At 60.1% G+C, this 23,334-nt stretch overlaps 1 protein-coding gene across 2 annotated transcripts; it reads left to right on the forward strand.

Moving 5' to 3' along the window:
* The first annotated feature begins 10,469 nt into the window (after positions 1–10,469).
* ADAMTSL4 (ADAMTS like 4) lies at positions 10,470–21,882 on the forward strand. 2 transcript variants are annotated; one of them, XM_062192188.1, is made up of 18 exons: positions 10,470–10,558; positions 12,760–12,850; positions 13,099–13,156; positions 13,452–13,792; positions 13,993–14,602; positions 14,835–14,937; positions 17,102–17,238; positions 17,459–17,663; positions 17,904–18,076; positions 18,200–18,311; positions 18,399–18,584; positions 18,704–18,833; positions 19,073–19,277; positions 19,540–19,716; positions 19,986–20,189; positions 20,292–20,471; positions 20,738–20,882; positions 21,020–21,882. In XM_062192188.1, exons 2-18 carry the CDS (start codon positions 12,834–12,836, stop codon positions 21,154–21,156), a joined length of 3,120 nt encoding a protein of 1,039 aa, XP_062048172.1. In that variant the 5' UTR covers positions 10,470–10,558; positions 12,760–12,833; the 3' UTR covers positions 21,157–21,882. The 2 variants fall into 2 exon arrangements, with proteins under 2 accessions (XP_062048172.1, XP_062048171.1); XM_062192187.1 differs by lacking the exon at positions 10,470–10,558 and adding an exon at positions 12,621–12,684.
* Positions 21,883–23,334: the final 1,452 nt, after the last annotated feature.

The following is a 23,334-nucleotide window of genomic DNA, read 5'->3' on the forward strand; positions in this document are numbered from 1 at the left end:
CAGTTCAGCTCCCTCTAATGTGCCTGGGAAAGCAGCAGAAGATGCCCCAAGTGCTCGTGCCCCTGACACCTGTGTGGGAGACCTGGATGGAGTTCCGGGCTCCTGGCTTCAGTCTGGGCCATACCTGGATGTGGGCAGCTATTTGGGGAGCGAGCTACTGGATAGAAGAGCTCGCTCTCTCTCTCTCTCTCTCTCTCTGTTGCTCTGCCTTTCAAATAAGTCAATACTTAAAAAAAAAAAAAAAAAAAAAAAAGCCCAAATGGGGCCGATGTTGCGGCACAGTGGGTTAAGGTTAAGCTGCCGCCTTGCGACAGACACCAGCACCCTATATGGGAGGTGGTTCATGTCCCAGCTATTCCACTTGTGATCCAGTTCTCTGCTAATGCGCCTGGGAGAGCAGTGCGAGATGGTCTTACTACTTGGGCTGCTGCCACCCACATGGGAGACCTGGATGAAGCTCCTGGCTCCTTTGGCCTGGCCCAGCCCTGGCTCTTGCAGCCACTTGGGGAGTGAGCCAGTGGACGGGAGATCTCTCTCTTTCTCTCTCTCTCTTTCTTTCTGTAACTCTGCCTTTCAAGTAAAAAGAAAATAAATCTTAAGAAAAAGAAAATGTCCAAGGCAGGGCCCATGTGCATGGGAAGTTGGGCCTATTTGGAGTGTGGCTATGAGGAGAATAGAGGGGAGAACCCGCTGAAGTCCTGGCCTGGCACAGGCCCCCAGAGCCAGGGAAGGATGTTGGGCAGGGTCCCACGTCTCAGCCCCAGAGGAGCAGAGGTCACCCGACAGCACCAGGAAGCTCACTAGGGGTCAATGTGGGCAGCCCAGAGCCAGCTGCTCCCGGGAGCCACCACTGGTCACCTCCGGCCTCAGCCTGCACCTCCTCCACTGTAGTCCCCAACCCGTCAGCCCTGACTTCAGCTCCTTGGTATGCGCTGCGTCTTCCCTCTCGCTCCAAACGCGGGCCCCGCTGGACTGATGCCCCAGCTCTTCTCCTTACCTGCAGCCACTCTGGGAGCTTCCTCACGCCTGAGTGTGGCATTTCCCAGGCCTAGCCGTGGAGACACCACTTGGGGGGCCAGCACTATGGCTCAGCACATTAACCAGCATCTCATATGGTTGCAGGTTCAAGTCCCAGCTGCTCTGCTTCCCAGACAGCTCCCTGCTAGTGTGCCTGGGAAAGCAGAAGAAATGGCTCTCACGTGCTTGGGCCCCTGCACCCATGTGGAAGTTCCAGATGGAATTCTGAGCTCCTGGCTTCAGGGCCCTGGCCATTGTGGCCTTTTGGGGAGAAGAACCAGGGGCTGGAAGATCTCTGTCTCTCCTGCTGCCTCTCTCTGTGTCACTCTGCCTTTCAAAAAGATTTATTTTTTAGAAAAGCCATCATCTGGGACACCTGCATCCCTTCTAGAGCGCCTGGGTTCAAGTCCTGGTTCTACTGTTGATTCTAGCTCCTGCTAACGTACCTTCTGGGAGGCAACCCGTGATGGTTCAAGCAGCGGGATCCCGGCCACTCCCTTGGGAGACCTGGGTTGAGTTCCATGCTTCTGGCTTTGGCCTGGCCCAGTCCTTGTTGCGAGCATTTGGGCAGTGGACCAGTGCACAGGAGAGCTCTGTGTGGCTGCCTCTATGTCTCTGCCCATCAAATAAACAGGAACAAAGGTGTCTATTTTTCATTTTCTTCTTAGCTTGTCTCCTGGTTCACCTGGGCTGAGGGCTCAGGAGATGTTTACAAGCACTTTGCTCAAGGCTGCTCCACTGGCATCCACTGCATGGGGAAGGACCACGAGTCCACCACGGCGTCCTCAACGCCAGGCCCTGCAGGGGCGACCGACGCACGTCTGGCCGGGCCGCCACTCTTGGGAATTTATACTGCAGTCACTGAGACATTGATGACACTGACAGGAGCCCATGGGTCACGAGCTGGGGGGAGGGGGGGGCGCTGGGAGGCATGTGCACCTTGCAGGCAATGGCACTGGAGCCACTTGGAGAATGCGTGGGGTGGGCGTGCCAGAAGGGCACTGCACAGGTGCCGGCAGCCAAGTGGCATCAGTCACTGTCAGCCACACACGAGGCGAGGACAGCTGAGTCAGGTGGGGGTGCAAGATTTGGGTGGGGGGGCCCTGCCCTGTGCCTGCCTCCGAGCCCAGGACTCGTGTTGCTTCCCCGAGCCAAGGCTTTGTCACCTGCGAAACGAAGGATTCTGGGCCAGATGGCCTGTGAAGTCCCCTCCTCTTCTAGAAAGAGGCTAGAGAGGAGCCAAGCGGACTGCAGGGCTCTGGGGAACAGGTGGAGAAGTCAGGAGACGGGGCAGGTCTGGGGAGAAGACCGCTTGGTGACCCTGGCCTCCACTCGGTTCTGGTGGCCACGGCCGCAAGCTGATCTCAGCCTTGCATGGGAACCTGCTGCCTCCATCTCCCGAGGCCCCAGCACTGAGGAGGGACTGGCCTTGGTCCCCGGGGGGTCTGTGGCTTCCCCCTGGGAAGACACCCCGGCAGCAGCTGCAGCAGCAGCACCACCTGGCTGCAGTAGCGCTGGGGTGCCAGCAGGGGGAGGGAGCCCCTACATTCACAATTAAGTTTCCATCACCCTAGGGAAATGGGCACTTGCAGGGAAACTAGGTTGGTCTTGAGACACTTTCGAAGCCCTCAAACTGCTACCCTCTGAGGGCCCTAATTAGCGCCTGATTCACAGCAAACTTCCCGATCGAGGTCTGAACCAGCAAACCGCACTCCTGGGTGTGCAGGGCCCCCCTGCCCCCAGGAGCTCACCAACAAGATCACCCAGAGGGGACCGACACCTCGGCTTTCTTCTTAAGATTTATTTACTTATTGGAAAGGTAGAGTGACAGAGGGAGAGAGGGAGGGTCAGAGAGAGATTTTCCATCTGCTGGTTCGCTCCCCAAATGTGCATGACAGCGAGTGGCTAGGCTGGGCCAAAGTCAAGAGCCTAGAACTCAATCAGGGTCTCCTATGTGGGTGCAGGGGCCCAAGCACTTGGGCCATCCTCTGCTGCCTTCCCAGGGGCATTAGCAGGAAGCCGAGCAGCCAGGACTTGAACCAGAGCTCCAGATGCAAACCTGCACCTCTGTGTTCATAGTCAGGCACTGCCAAGTGCAAAGCTCCCTGGGGTGGATCGAGCTGCCACAGGAGCTCGGGCTGGGAGAGAGGTGGCAGGGACAAATCCCGGGTGTCCGGCTCCCCCAGAGAGGGAGCTGCCTGTCCACAGAGGTGGGCACGCAGGCCCTGGCTGGGGGTGCTCAGCCTGTTTGCGGTGGGAAAAGTGAGTGAGGCAGGCCGAGGCCCCGGGCACTGTGCTGAGAGCTGGGAGCAGATCCGGAAGCTGTCAGGGTGAGGAAGGTAGCGGGCAGAGGCGGGATGGTCCCCTCTCGCATGCACCTTTCGTCCACTGGGCCGGGCCACGCCTGCGGTCGGAGGGGCCGGCGTGCGTGGTCTCCTGCCTCGACTTGCGCTCCCTGCCCAGCGGGCCCTGGTGCTCCCCGGCTGACTTCAAGCCCTTGGTATGTATGACATTCTTGCCTCTCCTCTGGCTACCCTGCCGCCTCTGGCCGCACTTGGGAGCTCTGTACCCTTCTCCCTACCCTTTTATGTCTGCCTCTCTGAGGCTTTGGGCACAATCTGTCAAGATTAATTTGACAGCAAAACTGGCTTTCTCTAGAAAGGCAAGGAAACTTCCAGGCACCCGAGAAAGTGACCGTGGCCGCTTCCCCAAGGCAGCCCTGAGATCAGAGCCCCTTCCCCAAGGCAGCCCTGTCTCCAGGCTTGGGCCGGGGAAGCCCGGCACCCACCGCTCGGCACCCACCAGGGCCAGCGAACCTGGCCATAGGCCTCTGCTCTGCTTGGAGGAGTGCTTCCCTTCCCTCTGGACCGAGGCCGGGCTCAGGTAGCCCGAGGGCCTTCACAGTGGCCTAGGAGCCTCTCTGGGGAGGGAAGATGAGTTCTAGCACCTTGCTCAGCTGAGACAAAATGCACTCTGTGCTGCCCTTCAGCCAGCATCTGCAGTTGATCTGGGAATTGGTCACAGTGCTGGTGTGGTCAGTGCTTTAAGTGCAATTCCAGACTCAGGAATGAAACAATAGGTCGCTCTGTTTTCCCAAAATGCGTTGCCTCCTCGGGCCTCGCACCGCCCCTCCCCCTCCGCCACGCAGTGTCCTCCTGTGACCCAGGGCATCTGCTCTCAGGAACTTGAGGGGCGCCCCCACTCCAGGCCCACAGCCACCTCACGCTGTGGTCCCGGAACCCCAAGGCACGAAGACCATCAGGAAGCCAGGATCTGCCCCAGAGCAACATCTCGTCCTCCTCCCTCCCCTCCTCCCCCGGGGGCCTGGGCCTTCAATCTGCTGTAAAATCACGTGAATTAGACAGGACTGGGGGCACCCTGACGGGGCGGCGACAGCTCGGCACGGGACGAACCACGTGACCAGCACGGTGCCCAGCACGGGCCCCAGGCACACGGCTGCACGTGACTGCAGCGTCAGGCGCGCCGTCATTTTTATTTTGGTTTTTACGATAACCCATGCAGTAGATAAGCTGGGTACTGTTGTTGTTGGTCCAAGTTTATAGACGGCAGAGCTGAAGCTGGGCCTGTCCAAAAAAAGGCAAAGCTGGGGCCTTGCAGGCCGCTGGGCTGCTGTGCCTGCCGCTCAGCCCCTGCCAGGGGCCTGCCCGCGTGGGCTCCGCCGGCCGGCTGGGTGTGTCCAGCCTGAGGAGCCCGCCGAGCTGGGCTTGTGTCAGAGGGACGGTCCTCCTGAGCTGTCCCTGGCTCGGATCATAGGAGCCATTTTATCAAATTCCGGGAAGCAGCTGTGAGGGGGCTGTAACGGAGGAAGGTCACATGGCCCGAGAAGCCACCCCGAGGCAGCAGGCCGTGGCCATCCCCAGGCGCTCTGGAGGCCCCTAATGCAGCTCCAGCTCAGGGCCCTGTTTCCCAAGCCAGGATGTGGGCAGACACACACTGAGTTCCAGCCACTCAACATTGTAGGAATAGCCTTGCTTTTGTAAACCTCATGACTGTCAAGGTCATGGCCGATCAATCATTCAGTTTCATAAACACTTACTGAGCACTTCCTGTTGTGGGAACACCAGTCAACAGACAGACACACAGCCCAAGGCAGCCTCCAGACCCAGGGGTCCCAGAGGACCCCAGATTGGTCTGAGAGGCACTGGTAGAAATGTGGAAATCAAATCAAGAACTCTGGCTTGATACATTTATTTTAAAATGTATATTGAATTATTTTTGTTTATTTGAAAGGGACAAAGATGCAGAGTGAGAGAGACAGAGACAAACAGAGGTCTTCCATTTGCTGATTCATGCCCCAAATGCCTATAAATAGCCAGGGCAGGGCCAAGCTGAGGCCAGGAGCCAGGAACCCTACCATCCCACATGGATGGTAGGGACCAAAGTACTTGAGCCATCAGCACTGCCTCCCAGGGTGTACATTAGCGGGAAGCAGGAGCGGGACTTGAACTCAGGAGTTCTGCTATGGGATGGGGCATCCCAAGAAGCATCTTAACCCACTGATCAAATTTAAGTCTACAGAGCAGCGATTGGGAGACCAGTCAAGTCTCCGGTCAAGAAAAGGTGACATAGGCTTTTCTCACAACCTAGGAGGACACGGTCATGCCTGGGCCACAGATGCAGGGGAAAAAACACAGTGAGAGACAATGTGACCCGACAGGGGATCCGGGGCTGGAGGCCTGCCTGGCTGGAGGCTGGGGACTGCAGCGTCTCCCCTGGAACAAAGGCCAGCACCAGGCTTTGTGGAAATGGCTGCTGTGACCACAAAGCAGGAGACACACGGGTTCCCATGCAGCCCGGGGCCCCGCCCGCACACGCTGGCATCAGCACCCACATTATCTTGGAACAGAGGCTGTGTCTCACTTGGGACCTTAGTTGAAAACATTGCTCTTTAATTCAACACAAATAACACGTCCTTCATCTTTTGCCAGGAAAGAAAATGTATTAATTAAACTCAGCTAAGTTTCTCAAGCATTTCCCTTGCACAGCACCTGCGCAGTGTCCAGATGCGAATCCTGGCCAATGAGTGGATTTGTCTTTGTGTCTTTGCAGATCTGTGAACAGTACAATAGAGTGAGGTAACTCGTGGGGAGCTCTTCCAATAGTTCTGCCGGGGAGAGCGACATTCATCATAGTTTTACTATGAATGTATTGTTGTTATTAAATCATCATGCTGAGTGCAAAGCCACCAACACTCAGCTCGTCGCCTCTCTGCTCCATCAGTGGTATCCCTAGAGACACTTTTGGGTGCATAGCTGCATATTACATAATCTTTTAAAAACTCTGGTGCTGTGCGAGCCGGGACGCAGGCAGCTGTTGTGTTGACGCGGTACTTTCAGAGCACCGAGCCACGGGAGGTCACAGCTGTAAGCCATCCCGTGACACTTTGGTCCACGGCCATTTCCTAATGGAAAGGACTATTTCTGACCTTCAGTTCTGGGCAGTTATAAATGTCAGAGGTGGACCTTGTCCCTGCTCCCAGGCTCCCTCCACACCCTCCGTGCCCTGCGCTGCTCCTCCCACGGGGGGGCGCTGCAGCTCACAGCTCCAGAGGCAGCCCTGGAGGGCATCTGGCCTGAAACACCCATCCCTGCCCCGCAGCCCATCTGCATGGGCTTTTCTTTTCTTTTTTTAAAAAAAATATTTATTTCTTTGGGGCCAGCGCCATGGTTCACTTGATTAATCCTCCACCTGTGGTGCTGGCACCCCATATGGGCACCAGGTTCTAGACCTGGTTGCTCCTCTTCCAGTCCAGCTCTCTGCTGTGGCTCAGGAAGGCAGTGGAGGGTGGCCCAAGTGCTTGGGCCCCTGCACCCACATGGGAGACCAGGAGGAAGCTCCTGGCTCCTGGCTTCAGATCAGCACAGCACGCCGGTCCTGGCAGCCATTTGGGGGGTGAACCAATGAAAGGAAAACCTTTCTCTCTGTGTCTGTCTCTCACTGTCTACCTCTGTCAAATAAATAACAAATAAAACAAATTTTAAAAATATTTATTTCTTTATTTGAAAGGCAGAGTTATAGAGAGGCAGAGAGAGAGAGAGAGAAAGAGAGAGATCCTTTATCTGCTGGTTCACTCCCCAAATGGCTGCAATGGCTGGAGCTTTGTGGATCCAAAGCCAGGAGCCAGGAGCTTTTTCCAGGTCTCCCATGCTGGTGCAGGGGCCCAAGGACTTGGGTCATCTTCCACTGCTTTCCCAGGCCATAGCAGAGGGCTGGATTGGAAATGGAGCAGCTGGGACTCAAACCATCATCCCAATATGGGGTCCCTGTGCTATAAGTAGCAGCTTAACCAACTGCACAACACTGGCCCCCAGACCAAGGTATTTTATAACTGTTCCTTGAAAACAGAAACACAAAAACATTGTCCTGCACCCCTGCAAAGCAACAGGGGCCAGAGAAGCCCTCGGCCAGCTTTCCTGCTCGCCTGTGGACTTCTCAGCTTGGGTGGAGAAGTCAAGAGAGAGGCCTGGGGGCCTGGGACCCAACCACCTGCTCCCTAACCCTCCACATACAATGACAAAACACGAACGCAGAATATGAAAAAATACAGACGATACAAGGGAGAATAAATAACCCCTGCCCCAAAAGAATTTGGAGATTTATTAGGAAACAAATCCAGGGGCCAGGCTTGTGGCACAGGATAAGTCACCATCTGCAATGCTGTGTCCCATGTGGACTCCGGTTCGAGTCCCAGAGGCTCCACTTCTGATCCAGCTCCCTGCCTATGTGCTTAAGAGAGCAGGGACGGATGGCTCAAGTATTTGGGCCCCTGCACTCACATGGGACATTGAATGGAGTTCCAGGCTCCTGGCTTCATCCTGGTCCAGCCCTGGCTGTTGCAACTACTGGGTGGAAGATCTCTCTCTTTCTCTCTCCCTCTCTAACTCTGCCTTTCAAATAAATTAATCTTTTTTATAAAAAATTTCACATATTAAACTTCAAGTAGGGATGCAGGTTATTATTATTTTTTTTAAAGATTTATTCATTTATTTGAAAGACAGAGTTACTGACAGGAAGGGAGACAGAGAGAGTGAAAGAGTGAAAGAGAGAGAGAGGTCTTCCATCTGCTGGTTCATTCACTCCCTAGAGGGCCACAGTGGCTGGCACTGGGCCAGGCTGAAGCTGGAGCCAGGAGCTTCATCCAGGTCTCCTGCATGGGTGCAGAGGCCCAAGCACTTGCACCATCTTCCACAGCTTTTCCCAGGCCATCAGCAGGGAGCTGGATAGGAAATGGAGCAGCCAGGACTCGAACTGCTGCCCATATGGGATGCCAGCACTGCAGGCAGCGGCTTTATCCACCATGCCGATCCCAAGGACACAGTTCTTACATTTTAAAATCAATTTATATTTTCACATCCAGCACCTTCTTTGAGGTAACATCTGCTTCTGCGGAGCCCAGTCTGAACCTCCCTATGGCCCCTGTTACCTGTACTGTCTATCCCCAACGAGAGCCAACTCTGTGACGCCAGTGACTGGCGGCTCTCTGCGGCCTCAATACCAATGCTAAAGCTGCCTGAGGAAGGTTAGCGAGGGCACAAGCAGCACCTGTGATGTTGTCGGGATGCAGGGCAATAGGGTGAGAGCTGCTATTGTTGTGCTCTTGCTTTCTGGGTTTTATAAAATACACTGGCTGGAAAATATTGACTAAAAAAGGAAAAAAGCAGATTTCCTTAAAAAAAAAAATTTATTTGAAAGGCAGAGTTACAGAGAGAGAGAGTGGGAGAAACAGAGATCTTCCATCTGCTGGTTGACTCTCCAAATGGCTGCACTAGCCAGGGCTGGGCCGGCCCAAAGCCAGGAACCCAGAACTTCATTCTGGTCTCCCACGTGGGTACAGGGGCCCGAGCACTTGGGCCATCCTCTGCTGCTTTCCCAGGCACATTAGCAAGGAGCTGGATGGGAAGCTGGAGCAGCCAGGACTGGAACCAGCGCTCCTATGGGATGCCCGCAACTCAAGTGGCTGCTTAACAGACTGCACCACTTCCGGCCCCCAAAAGCAGCTTTGTAGCACTGGGTCGCGGAGCAATACCCAGCAGAGAGGATGCCGGTTAGGAGGCCTGTCACGTCAGAGTACCTGGATTAGATTCCTAGCTCTGGCTCCTGCTCCAGCTTCTTGCTAACGCAGAGCCTGGGAAGCAGCAGCGAGGGCTCAAGTAGTTGGGTCCCTGAGACCCATTTTGGAGGCCTGGACTGTGTGCCCAGTCTCCAATTCAGCCTCGGCTCTGGCAGAGGCTGGCACCTGGAGAGTGAGCCAGTGGGTGGGAATGTACTCTCTCAAACACATACAACTTGGAAAACATATTTATTTATTTATTTGAAAGTCAGTTACAGAGAGTGGAAGACACAGAGATCTTCCATCCAGATGGCCACACAGGCCAAGGCTGAACCAGGCTGGGTCTCCCATGTGGGCAGCAGGGGTCCAAACACTCAGGCCATCTTCCACAAATGGGATGCCAGTGTCTCAGGAGGTGGCAGCTTCGCAGCTACACCGCAACACAGGTCCCAATAAATAAATTTAAAACATTGAATAGACTCGCCAAAATGCAATTCATGAGCAGCAAATAAAAACGTTTTAAAAAATTAAATACTAGTGGCCAGGTATCATCATCTACTCTATGTCAGTCATTTTACATAATTTCCTTTTTAACATAATACACGGATAACGCTTCACGTTGAGAAATCCAAACAGCACACGCAGTGTAAAACGCGAAACCCTTTCTCTTCCCTGCTCCAAAGCCGCGTTCCCCCCCAGCGTCCCCAAGGCTGCCGAGGTCGGGGTGCGTTTTTCTGGATGCAACTGGACGGACAGCCGACTCCAGGTCCGTCCCCGACCCCGACGTCCGGTCGCCCTCTGCAGCACGGAGAGCGAGCCGGACAGCGCCGGAGCTGCCATTCGGCGCCAGGCCGGCCCGACGCGTACACCGGCGCGCGCTCCTTCCGCTACGCCCTGCGTGTAACACTTGATGGTGGAGGAAACCCAGGCTCCCAGAACCACCTGGTTCGCCGCCAGGGCCCGGAGAGGCGTCTGTGGGCAGGAGCGCGCCCTGGCCGACGCGGGCCAGGAGACGCGCAGGACCATTTGCACCCCGCGTGCGGCCTCCCTCCGGGCCCGCGCCTCGCCCAGGTCACTCAGGACCAGGCGCCACCTGGATCCCGGCCGCCCCTCGAGGTCACCCCGCTCGGACGGGCGCAGCGCTGGCACAGCGGGTGCTGGGGTCCTGAGCCCCGGGAGCGACTTCTGCCTCGAGACGTCGCGGGGCGCCCGCCGCAGCCCCGGGTGGGCGGCCCTGGCGCGCGGAGGCTGTGGGGTCGACCGTCCCCACCCCGGGACCGCGGGCAGGGGCGCTCGGCGGCCGGGAGGGCGGGGCGCCGGCGGGGCGGGGCGCGGGGCGGAGCCGCGGCCGCAGGCGGCAGCGTCCGGAGCCGGGCTCAGGGGCTGGAGTGGCCGCCGCAGAGCAAGGCTGCCCCGAGGGAGCGCAGGGGCGCAGAAGGGCCACCGTGCCGCCGGGGGCGCGCCGAGCAGGTAGAGACCCTCCCCAAGCCCCGGCCCCGGCCGCCCCCTGCCCACTGGGTCCCGTTAGACCACCCGGCCCGCGCGCCAGCCCGCACCGCCCTGGCCCCAGCTCCGCGCGGTCGCGCCCCCGCCGGGACCCCGGCCCCGGCTCTGATGGTCTCGGGAAGATCTTCTAACCCCTGGGGTCGAATTCCTGGGGAGGGGGTCTGATCCCGTGGAACTCTGGCTCCATCACCCGCGCGGGGAATGAGCCAAGATTCCTACTAAGTCACATAGTGAAGTTGGAAAACATACCCAAGACCTCCCTGCAGGCGCGCTCGCCTCTTGCCCTCGCTGCTCTTGGAGGACGTGTCCTTCCTGACACCCCCTCACTCCCGCAGTTGGGAATAAGGTCGCTGGGAGGGATGCAGATGGGCGCCTTGATGCAGCTCAGCCTGATGGCGACAGAGGTTGACGGAAAAGAGAGACACCTGTTGCGATGGTTCCCCCAGGACCCAGGGTTGAGGGCCGGGTGGGAGCAAGATTCTGACCCAGGACAGGGACTGTCCACCGCCAGCCCCTCCCCGCTCAGTGACTCCTTTGCCAGAGGTGAGTCCTGCCTCGTGAGGGGGCTGGCCCTGCAGGTCTGTTCTTTGATCTTCACTGGCCAGCGTGAGGAGGTGTGACCAGGAGGTGCCCAGGTTTTTCCAGATCAGGATCCAGCCTGGCACTGGAGTGACCCCTTCTGCCTTCTTTTCTCACGCAGAGCAGCTAGAGACACCAGAAGAGGGGCGTGCAAAGGGTGAAAAAGCACAAATGTGTGTCTGTTTCGCAGAGGAGGGGGTATCGGCCCCCTGCCCAGCTGTGCAGGGGAGGGCAGGGTGGGACTTTTCCAGAGAGGGAGCCAGGCCTGGCCCGCGCCCCGGGAGCTCACGTCACCCCCACCCCTCACTTCTCCAGGGAACTGCCGGAGCCAAGCCCCGCTCGGGACAGGATTATATGTACTGGGGAGACCCACGGAGAGAAGCAGAGGCAGAGCGGGCGTGGAGGGGGCCCCTGCGTGACCCCCAGCCACCTCTCCTCCCCTCAGCCTCATCCACAGGCCTGGGGCTGAAGGTCTGGGTAGAACATGGGCCGCTCTGCTGAGCCCCCGCCTCCCAGCGCCCAGCAGGGCGGGGTGGCTGACCTCAGTGGTCAGTTCAGCCAGGGCCATCGCAGCCCCTCCCCAGCCCCGAGCAGCAGAGGGACCCTGCCCACTCTGGGTTTCAGGGACGGGAACGGGGCCGCGGGCTGCCACCCCCGGCACATTCCTGCTCTTCCCCTGGTGCTTCTGCTGCCCCTGAGCCGGCCCACCTCGCAATGGCTCCTTGGAACCCTCTCCCGGGTGCCTTTCAGATCCAACAGAAACAGGGTTGGTTTTTTTTTTTTTTTTTTTTCCTGGAAAGCAGAACTAAGAGCAGGATTAGGCGTGGGGGCAGGAAGGGCTCAAAGTCAGAAGGTGCTGGGGGGCCTGCGGGGGCAGGGCAGGGAGAGCCAGGCTGAGAGCAGGCTAGACTGCAGGATGGACTTCCCGGCTGTGCAGGAGCAGGGGCAGTTCTGATCTGTCCTTGCCTAGGTCCCTGCAGCCACCCCGGCTGTGCACAAAGCAAGCCTCAAGCTGGAGGGGTGCTGGCGCCCAGAGGGGAGGTTGAGTCACCTGCTTCTTCTTTATAGAGATTAAACCACCAACCCACTCAGTTTATCCCTTGGCCAAAAAGTGTCTGAGGCAGGCAGAGCTGTGCCTGACCGTTCCTAAGGAGCTTAGCTAAGAAGGGAAGACGAGGCTGGGAGGCAGGTAGGACACAGAGCTGGCTTGGGAAGGGGCTTGTTCTTGGAAAGCTCTTGGGACTTCTTGCCAGGGTGAGGTGCGGCGTCCGGCCCGTGCTCACCTGAGCCTCCCTCAGCTTCCCAGGAGGGCAGGAGTGGGGCCAGAAGGACCGATCCGAGGATGTTGGCTTAGGAACTGCCCCTAGAGGGGACTTAGGGAGGGGCTGAGAAGTTCTTGCAGGGCCAAGGGGGAGGGGCCTGAGCCTAGCTCGAGTCAGGAGGCTGAGGTCAGACCCCCATCCTCCAGCCCTAGCCCGCGGCTAGAGCAGCGGCCCCTTAACATCCCGAAGGTGGGGGCACCCTCCCTCCCGGCCTCCCCATTTCCTGGAGGCTGGGAGGTAAACGCCAGGCTTGTGTTCCCGCAGAGCGCACCCCTCCACGCCCTGATGCCTGAGTAGTGTGCACCTCCAGGCCCCTCCTCCCTTGCCAGGGCTGAGAGATGAAGTGGGCAGGCTGGTAAGAGGAGGGCCGTCTGGACGGGATGGGGGGGCCCCAGGGGGAGGGAGGGGTGGCCTCGGCCCGAGGGCATGGGAAAGGGACCCCTGGGAGGGCTGGGGGAAGTGGTGAGTGACTTCTGCTTTCCGAGACCTTGGTGGTCAGGATACGGGAGCCTGCGGGTGTTGGGGGGCGGGGAGGGGCCGTGTCGCAACGCCTGCCCTGACTCGGTTCTGACGGCCCCTCCTGCCTTTGGTTGTGGTTTACAGGCCCCGGCTGTGTCTGATGCTGCTTCTGTCCCTTCCTCGGCTCTGCCTGGATCAGGAGGTGAGCCCTGGATAAGAGCGGCCCTGCTTGCCTGCCTGGCAGCCTCCTGTCCCCGGTCGCATGCCCAACCTCGCCAGGCCATCTCCACGTCCCCCAGCCTCAGAGCCACGTCCTTCTCACTCCCACTCGGCCCACCTAGCATCCCCCAGCCCCCACCAACCCCCTGGCTCCCTGTCAAACACCATCAAGGAGTTCTAGTCCTACCGCTGTCACCGAGTGGCACCTTGAGCCTCAAGCCCTGGACTGGGTAGACACTGTCACTGGAATCCTCTCTGGCCTTTTTCTCTCTCTGTAGGTGCTGACTGGACACTCTCTACAGATGCCGCCAGAGGAGGGCCAGGGCCCTGAGGGGGTCTGGGGGCCTTGGGACCAGTGGTCCTCCTGCTCCCAGCCCTGTGGGGTGGGGGTACAGCGCAGGAGCCGGATATGCCAGCCCCGTCAGGACCTGCCTCCCCCTCCCCGGCCCCCGAGGCATCCAGAAGCCCTCCTCCCCCGCGGTCAGGGCTCTAGGCCCCAGACCTTGGGAGAAACCCACCCCCTGTATAGGCCACAGCCGCGGGGAAGGGGGGGCCCGCTTCGAGGTCCTGCTTCCCCGCTGGGCAGGGAGGACACACAGGAGGTGGCAGGAGCCCGCAGGTGAGGCTCTGCGGGAAGGGGCGGGCCTTGGGCGAGGGGCCGGGCTTGATGTGGAGGGAAGGGGAGCAAAGGACACGCAGCTTCCAGAGGCTTCTCTCGGGTGCCAGGAAGTGGAATGGGGAGACAGGCTCCGGGACAGCTGGAGCGTGCCCCGCGTGTCTGACTCATGTGTGTGACTCATGTCTGCCACACCTTCTCAGGTCCCGGGTCCGAGAGCCCATCAAGCCTGGAATGTTCGGCTACGGGAGAGTGCCCTTTGCCTTGCCGCTGCATCGCCACCGCAGGCATCCCCGGCGGCCGCCCCTGACTCCCGGGGCCGAGCTGCCCTCTGCACTGCCCCCCACAGAACTGCCTGCCCATACCTCATCCCTCCCGGCACACCCCACAGGGGCAGGGACTGCTCAGACCGAGGCTGCCCTGCCCCAAGCCAGGGCTGCCTCCCTGCAGCCGTCCCGTGGAGCCCAGGCCCCCCGCACTGAGCCCCTCTCGCCCACCCTCTCGGGGGAGAGTCGCCCCTTCCACCTGTCCCCTCAGCCAAGAATACCAAGCTCCCAGGGCTGGGCCCGCCCCCGGGAGCCAGGGAGACCCCCTGACCCTTTCCCCTCAGTCCCTCGAGGTTGGGGCCAGCAGAGCTGGGGGCCCTGGAGGCCTGGGGGGAGCCTCCGGGGGTCCCCAGCGGAGCCGAATGGCTGGCTGCCTCTGCTGAGTGACAGGCCCCCCTCCGGCTCTCTCTGGAGCCTCTTTGCCCCCAGCAGCCCTGTCCCGCGATGTTCTGGGGAGACCGAGCAGCTGAGAGCCTGCAGCCAAGTGGTGAGTTCCTTGCTGGACCTCACTGCCCAACTCAGCTTCCACTCTGTCCCCTTGACCTGGGGCGGGGCACTCAGCTTGTCTGATCGGCAGCAGAGTGGAGAAAGGCCCCGGACTCAGACCTCCTTGGGGAAGGGGCCTTGGAAGTCTCCTGTGGACCCCTCCCCCCAGGCCCAGCCTTGGCCCTGAGCCCCATTTGCCTCCCTGGCCCTGACTCCCTTGTCTCTCCCCGAAGCCCTGCCCGCCCGAGCAGCCGGACCCCCGGGCACTGCAGTGTGCTGCCTTCGACTCCCAGGAGTTCATGGGCCAGCTCTACCAGTGGGAGCCCTTCACCCAAGGTGAGTGCTCGGGCCCCTCCCCTGGGCAGGGGTCATGGGGACAGCAAACACCTGCTCACTCCCAGCCCTGGAAGAGTTCCCACCCTTCCCCTTCTCCTCTGTGTCACCCAGGACAGAGGGGACTTGGCCCAGGCCTTGAGCTGCCAGATGGTGCTGAGTGGTCTGCAGGGGGCTTGGGGAGGGAGGGAGAGCTGTCCAGAGGTGCCCTTTACATCCCAGGAATGGGGTGGCTGTGACCCAAGAGATCCTGTCACCTGGCAGCAGGCTGGGCTGTGCTTACCGTGTCACCTGCTCCCAGCGTACCGTCCACTTGGTTTAGGCCTGAGTCAACTTGACACCCAGACGAGACCTCCTGAGTTCAGCGCACACAATCACAGGTGTGGAAGCTCTCTCCTTGGTGGCCTCAGTGACCCCAAGTGACCTGAGCAGCTTATGTCCAGTGACCCAGCAGCAGCAGTGACCCAGAGCTGGCATGAGGGAGATTTCAGAGTTAGTGCGAAAATGTAATTAAAAGATGTTTATTTTGGTACAAAACGATTTTGAAATTCATAGTTTTTTTTTTCCTAATACACATTTTCCATGAGCTTTTTTCTTTTCTTTTTTTTTTTTTTTAAGATTTATTTATTTATTTATTTGAAAGAGTTACAGAGACAGACAGACAGACAGAAAGAGAAATCTTCCATCCGCTGGTTCACTCCCTAAATGTCCGCAACGGCCGGAGCTACGCTGATCCAAAACCAGGAGCCAGGAGCCTCCTCCTGGTCTCCCATGCGGTGCAGGGGCCCAAGCGCTTGGATCATCCTCTGCTGCTTTCAGGGAGAGGATCAGAAGTGGAGAAGCCGGGACTGGAACAGGCGCCCGTATGGGATGCCCGCGATACCCACTATGCTGCAGCGCCGGCCCCTCCTGCTCTCTTTGTAGCATGTCTCTTCCTTATCTACTAGAGAGGTACAAGGTATGGCGTTTGCAGAGGGAGACAGATACTCTTTTTTAAAATAAATATCTCTCTTTTTAAAAAATATTTTATTTATTTGACAGATAAGAGTTACAGACAGTGAGAGAGAAACCTAGAGAAAGGTCTTCCGACTGTTGGTTCACTCCACAAATGGCTACAATGGCTGGAGCTGCGCCGATCTGAAGCCAGGAGCTTCCTCCTGGTCTCCCACGTGGGTGCAGGGGCCCAAGGACTCTCTCTCTCTCTCTCTCTTTTTTAAAAGATATATTTATTTGAAAGATAGAGTTACACAGAGGCAGAGGCAGAGAGATTTTCTGCCCACTGGTTCACTCCCCAGACAGCTGTAATTGCTGGAGCTGAACCAATCCATAGCCAGGAGCTTCTTCCAGGTCTCCTACGTGGGTGCGGGGGCCCAAGGACTTAGGCTGTCTTCCGCTGCTTTCCCAGGCACATTAGCAGAGAGCTGGGTTGGAAGAAAAGCAGCCAGGACTCGAACTGGTGCCCATATGGGATGCTGGCGCTGCAGACGGCAGCTTTATCCACTGCACTGTAACACTGGCCCCAGTAGGCATAGGTTCTTGTGATGCAAGAGTGTAGTAACCAGGGCCAGCACTGTGGCACAGCCGGTTAATGCCCTGGCCTGCAGCGCCAGCATCCCATATGGGTGCCAGTTCCAGACCTGGCTGCTCCACTTCTGATCCAGCTCCCTGCTAATGCACCTGGGAAAGCAGTAGAGGATGGCCCAAGTGCTTGGGCCCCTGCACCCACATGGGAGACCAGGTGAAGCTCCTGACTCCTGGCTTCAGCCTGCCTGGCCCAGCCCTGGTCATGGCGGCCTTTTGAGGAGTGAACCAGCAGATGGGAAACCTCTCTCTCTCTGTCTCTACGTCTCTCTATAACTCTCTCCTTCAACTAAATACAATATTTTTGTTTTGTTTTGTTTTAATGTATAGCTACCAAGCTATACGGGATGGCCGCGTGGCAGGTGGTGGCTTAACCCGCTTCGCCATAACGCTCCCTCCTAGGAACTTTTTGATGCATGGATTTCAACGTTTTCTGCACCACAGTAAACACCTTTCAACTGCACTTTGCCACAAACGTTTTCAAGGGCCTCCTGAGCAAAGCTTCTGCCGGGGCCCCGGGCCATTTGGCTTCCCCTCCCGCCCGCCCACTGCCCACCGCCCACCGCCCTCCCGCTTCATCTCTCAGTCCAGGGCTCCCAGCGCTGTGAACTGAACTGCCGGCCCCGCGGCTTCCGCTTTTACGTCCGCCACACGGAGAAGGTACAGGACGGGACCCTCTGTCAGCCCGGAGCCCCGGACATCTGCGTGGCCGGGCGCTGTCTGGTAAGCTGTGACAACGAAGCCCCTGCCAGCTGGCCCGGGGTGGGGGTGGGGGCGCCAAGAGGCGCGGACCCCTGCCCTGAGCGCGGCCGGCAGGAAGTGCGCTCCGTAGCTCCCAGAGGGAGCCCGGCGGCGGCCAGCTGAGGGTCCCACGTGGACCAGGGCGCGGTGTGAGGTGGTTTCTGGCTTTCGTGTGGCCCCTGCCTCACCTCACTCTCCCCAGAGCCCCGGCTGTGATGGGATCCTTGGCTCTGGCAGGCGTCCAGATGGCTGTGGCGTCTGTGGGGGTGACGACTCTACCTGCCGCTTTGTTTCGGGGAACCTTACTGAGCGAGGGGGCCCTCTGGGCTATCAGAAGATCCTGTGGATTCCCGCGGGGGCCTCCCGGCTCCACATTGCCCAGCTCCGGCCCAGTTCCAACTACCTTGGTGAGCATCCTGGCTTGCCCCCTGGAGGGGGGGGCTGCGTCCCCCTTGTGTGCCTGGTCTCTGCTCTGGCCTCGGCCTCCTGGTCCAGCACAGCCCACAGGCCAACCAGGCAGAAGTCCACAGCCTTCTCTGTCCGTGGTGGAGGCGTGGCTTCTGGGTGGGACACTCCTGCAGGTTTGGGAGGTGGTGAGAGATGCGGATGGCAGGACTAACCCGGGTCTCCTGATGGCATCCCTCTAGCACTTCGGGGCCCCGGGGGCCGGTCCATCATCAACGGAAACTGGGCTGTGGACCCCCCTGGGGCCTACCCGGCCGGAGGGACCATCTTCCACTACAGCCGGCCTCCCCGGGAGGAGGCCAAGGGGGAGAGCCTGTCGGCCGCGGGCCCCACCACGGAGCCTGTGGATGTTTACGTGAGTCGGGGGCCTGGGGAAGCTGGTGGCCCGGGCGGGGGTTGTGGGCTCGTGACGCTGGGAGCAAGGCGGTGTCATCCCTTCCCGCTGCCACAGACCTCCGCTGCCTTCTCTCCTCCCCAGATGATTTTTCAGGAGGAAAACCCAGGTGTTTCTTACCAGTATGTCATCTCGTCGCCTCTTCCCACACTCGAGAGCCCCACCCCAGAGTCCCCCAGCCACCAGCTCCAGCCTGGTGAGACTCTGGTCCCCAGGCACGGGAGGGGGGGGGAGGTGAGGTTGACGGGATGCATCTGACCTGGCCCGCGCCTCCCCTGCCCAGGGATGCTGAGAGGGGCGCCCCTGGCCGCTTCCGCCCCTCGCTCAGCCCGGACCCCAGGCACCCTGCAGCGTCAGGTGCGCATTCCCCAGGTGCCCGGCCCACCGCAGCCCAGGACACCCGCGGGGTCTCCAGCCGGGTACTGGAAACGAGTGGGGTACTCGGAGTGCTCGGTGTCCTGTGGGAAAGGTGAGGCTCCACACCCTCCTCCCAGCACCCCTGCCCAAGCCCCCACCGCCTCACCCTGGATGGCGGGGCTGTGCCTTCCCTGAGACTGCCTGCGCCTCCACCCCTCCCCGTCCCCCCAGGTGTCTGGCGTCCCATTTTCCTCTGCATTTCTCGTGAGTCGGGAGAGGGGCTGGAGGAACACAGCTGTGCCGCGGGTGCCAGGCCCCCGGCCTCCGTCGAGCCCTGCCATGGCCCGCCATGTCCCCCGTAGTGAGTATTGCCCACGGGGAGGGCACACACACCCTGCCGCCCAGCAGCCTGACCTGCACCCACGGCCACAGCTCCTGGCTGCAAAGACAGTGTTAGGCTAGAGAAGGTGACATCTGTAGCCAGCCAGAACCCTCCGGCAGCCCGTGTACCCCCACCAGGGGCCCAGCCTCCGCATGCCAAGTGTGCCTGCCCCTGCGGCCCCGAGGGGCCCCGCCCAACTCCGTTTCCCCTGCCCGCAGCTGGGAGGCCGGCGAGTGGATGTCGTGCAGCCGCTCCTGTGGCCCCGGCACCCAGCACCGACAGCTGCACTGCCGGCAGGAGTTTGGAGGTGGTGGCTCCTCAGTGCCCCCCGAGCGCTGCGGGCACCTCCCCCGGCCCAACACCACCCAGCCTTGTCAGCTGCGCCTCTGCGGCCGCTGGGAGGTTAGCTCCCCCTGGAGCCAGGTGAGTGGGCCCCGGAGCGGCGCGGCTGGTGGAGGGTGAGGAGTGGGCACCGATGGGCGAGAGTGGCGGTTTTTGTCCAACTTAATCAGCAGAAACTTTTCACCAACATGAGCTCGTGCCCCAGTACATCAGTCAGATAAGAGACCCAAGCGGGGCCTGGGGGCGCCGGCCTCAGCCCTCTAAAGCCGAGGCAGGGTCAGGTTCAGAAGCCCAGGGCCGGAGGGCGGTGTGGATCCCATCCGTCCCCTACGGCCCTCCGCAGTGCTCAGTGCGGTGTGGGCGAGGCCAGAGGAGCCGGCAGGTCCGCTGTGTTGGAAGCAACGGTGAGGACGTGAGCGAGCGAGAGTGTGCGTCAGGCCCCCCGAAGCCCCCCAGCAGAGAGGCCTGCGACATGGGGCCCTGTACCACAGCCTGGTTCCACAGCGACTGGAGCGCCAAGGTGGGCACCTGCAGCCCCTCTGCCAAGTCTCCCGCCCTCAGAGCCTTCCCCTAGTAGCTCAGTGACCACCTGCTGTGTGCTTCCCACGGGGACTCAGGTGAGGGAGGCAGACCTACAGTCGGGTCTTAGCTCCCTGCCTAAGACTCTGCTTAGCTGACCGGGAACCCTGGGGCACACTGAGCCCCAGGTCAGGACCCAGGATGCTTCCATCCCTGGGCCCCCCGGTCCCGCCCCCTTCCCTGCACACGGGCCACTCTGCTTCCCAACAGTGCTCAGCCGAGTGTGGGACGGGAATCCAGCGGCGTTCTGTGGTCTGCCTGGGGAGTGGGGACACCCTCAGGGCAGGCCAGGAGGAAGCAGGAGCCCAAACCAGTGAGCAGAGCTGTCCAGGCAGCCGCCCCCCCGACATGCGTGCCTGCAGCTTGGGGCCCTGTGAGAAGACGTGGCGCTGGTACACAGGGCCCTGGGCTGAGGTGAGCTGGCGGCCTGGGAGGGGCAGGAGGGAGAGGCCAGTCCCAGTGGGATTCCACGTGGGCATTCAGGAGTGACCCCTGTTCTCCCGTCCCCTCCGTCAGTGCTCATCAGAGTGTGGCTCCGGCACACAGCGCAGAGATGTCATCTGTGTGTCCAAGCTGGGGACTGACTTCAACGTGACTTCTCCTAGCCACTGTTCCCACCTGCCCAGGCCCCCTACCCTGCAGCCGTGTCAGGGACAGGCCTGCCAGGACCGATGGTTCTCTACACCGTGGGGTCCGGTGAGTGTCTGGCATGGGTGTGCTCTGCTCTGCTTGGGCCCCTGGGGAAAGGGGGGCTCCTCTCTGTACCCCATGCATGTCTCTCTGAGCCCCAGGAGAAGCCCAGCTGAGCCTGAACACTGCTCCACTTCCTATAAGCATGGAGGACAGGCGGTCCCCTCCATGTGGGCTATCGTCATGTCCCAAGACAATATTCCAGAGAGGAGGGGTGCAGGAGGAGCCCGGGCGTGGCCAATGTCTGATCCGATAGCCGGGGTCTCCCGCAGTGCTCTCGCTCCTGCCAGGGAGGCATGCAGACAAGGGAGGTCCAGTGCCTGAGCGCCAATCAGACCCTCAGCACCCGATGTCCTCCTCACCTGCGACCTTCCAGGAAACGACCCTGTAACAGCCAACCCTGCAGCCAGCGCCCTGGTAACCGAGTCCCCTCTCCCCAGTCCTCCAGTAACTGAATGGGCAGAGAGAAGGGACCAGTGGGAGGGGGCGACATAACTCCAGACAACTAGGTCTCAGTGACTGTCTTGTGCCGCTGGGCCCCCCTCTGTCCCCAGATGATCAGTGCAAGGACAGCTCTCCACACTGCCCCCTGGTGGTGCAGGCCAGGCTCTGCGTCTACCCCTACTACACAGCCACCTGTTGCCGGTCTTGCGCCCATGTCCTGGAGCGGCCCCCGCTGGAGCCCGCCTGAAATGGGTCTGGGAGGCCCTGTCCTCGTGGTTTTCTTGTGCCATCCACTCTGTATGCCCTGGCTTTGCAGCCTGTCCACATCTCACCAGGGATGTCCTCGAGGGGGACTGACAGGGACTCGAAGACTGGGGGTTGGGTGTGTGTGGTGCTGTGACAGTGGGTGTGCACCTGTGCCCCAGCATGTGTATCTGGGCCTGCGTGGATGTGTGTGCGTTCATACATGTGTATCACTTCTCACAACGCAGCAGTACAGATTGAGAAGGGGCTGCCCCCAAGACGTGCCTCGGCTGAGAGAAAAGCCAGTTTGCAGCTCCTTCCTAATCTGGGTGGTCTCCCCGACAGTTCCAGCCTGGTGTCCTCAATCTCACTACTCGGTTCAGGCCTCACATCTTCCCAACTACCCTCCTGTCTCTGACCCTCCTCTCTCTCTCCATCCTGCCTCCCTAAATAGTTAGGATGGGGGGGGGGGGGCGGCGGCCACTGCCATTCTTGCCTTACCCCATGAGGAGGGACTGCCTGCGTGCTCGGAGCAGGAGCAGCTAGGCGGAGGACGGAAAAGAGAAATGTTAGCATGAGACACCCGAGCCCCTGACCCCAATCCCACTTCAAGTGGTTCCCACCCCAGAACTAATTTATTTTTATTAAAGATGGTTATGTCAAACGAGAAATGTGCTGTTCATTGCCAGCCAGACGAGCCACCTAAGCAGTGTGAGGGCAGAATGTAGGTGACAGGAGAGTAGGCCCGAAGGGCTTAGTGGGGTGGGTCTGGATCACCTGAGATTAAAGCCCCGTGTGAACCAGCCCGGGCCTGCAGGCTGCACGGTGACCACTAGAGGTCGCCAGCACCCCCAGTTTGGGTGTGGGGTTGCGCGCCTGCGTGGCGAGCCGGGGGAAAGGCTGGGGCTGGGGCGGTTTCCTGGTAGGCTGGGTTTTTCTGTAAAGTCTCTGGGAGTCCAAGAATACCCGTTTCAGTTTAGGGCTGAGCAAATGGCAGCTGTCTTGTCACGGGTTGTCTTCCTGTTCCCTTGCTTTGGCCCTGCTTTCCCCACCTCCCCCATCCTCTTTGCTATTACCCATTTCCCTATTGCTGTTGGTGGGGCGGGGGATAAAGTGACTCTGCCCACCCCTCCCTCGGCGGAAATGGCTGGAGAGGCCTTGGGGCGGCGAAGGCGGGGCCGAGGCGGTTCTGGATGTTCTGCCAAAGCCATTCTTGAGAGATGTCTCATTCTGGGCTCCTCCTTCCCCGTCCATTTGCTAGGGGTGGCAGCCTCTTCTCCCCGACCCCTACAGTGTGAGGGCGTGCGGGCAGGGGGCCGGTGCCCGGCCCGAGGCAGGCAGGGGCCCTCCTCCGTCTCCGCGGGCCGCTCAACTCGCGCCTCCCGCGCTCCGAGCACCCTGGAGCCTGGGAAGGCCCCCAGCCGCCTGAAGAGCCTGCATCTCCACAGCAGCCGCCTCCCGCACCTCTTACTGCGGCCTCGGGACTGGGGCCTTCGCCGGCTCAAAGTGGCTGAGCAGGGCGAGTTTGGGTGTTTGGGGAGCAGAGTGGGTGAGGAAGGATGCAAAAGGGTTTGAAGGGAAATGAGTAGGAAACTGGCTGGCTCTGGACAGGGAGTGGGGAGAGCAGGCGGAGGTGGCCGACACGCTTTCTCTGGCTCGCCGGCAGGGGGAGTCAGAGCTGCGAGGGACAGAAGGGGGCCTGGGCCAGCCCTGTAGACTGAAGGCTGACGCCCTGGGGCAGAGGCGGGTGGTGGTGAGAGCCTGGGGCCCTCCCAGCGATTCCTGGAAGCCGGAGCTGGGCGGAACTTCCCCGAAGTGCTCCTCCTTCTGCAGGCCTCTCAGGGCTGTGGCCGGTCGCTGGGCAGGTCTGGAGTTTGGCCTGAGCCTGAGCACCAATCACAGGTGGCGAATGCAGCCATCTCCCTCCTAGGGTTCCCCCTGGTTCGGCATCTCTCCCCTTAAAGGTGGAATTCAGGATTCCTGAATCAGCCCATCTCAGGAAGGGGAAGGTGACCTCAGGCAACCCCCCTGCCTGGCCCCTTAGCGGGGAGCAGTGTGGCCAGGCCGCTGTTGACCTCTGAAACCCTTGGAGGGACTTGGGAGGGAGGAAGCTGCGACCCAGGGGCAAGGAGCTGTGGTGGCCAGGCCCCCAGGTTTGGTGTGCTGCCGAGAATTTAGGGAA

Source organism: Lepus europaeus, chromosome 5 (genome assembly GCF_033115175.1).
Source record: "Lepus europaeus isolate LE1 chromosome 5, mLepTim1.pri, whole genome shotgun sequence".
Taxonomy (NCBI): Eukaryota; Metazoa; Chordata; class Mammalia; order Lagomorpha; family Leporidae; genus Lepus; species Lepus europaeus.

What these genes read in the sequence shown, in the direction of transcription:
- ADAMTSL4 (XM_062192188.1), top strand. An exon ending in TGAGAGCCTGCAGCCAAGTG is followed by an intron (nt 14,603 to 14,834) that starts GTGAGTTCCTTG and finishes CTCTCCCCGAAG; the next exon opens with CCCTGCCCGCCCGAGCAGCC. An exon ending in TCTCTACACCGTGGGGTCCG is followed by an intron (nt 20,472 to 20,737) that starts GTGAGTGTCTGG and finishes GGTCTCCCGCAG; the next exon opens with TGCTCTCGCTCCTGCCAGGG.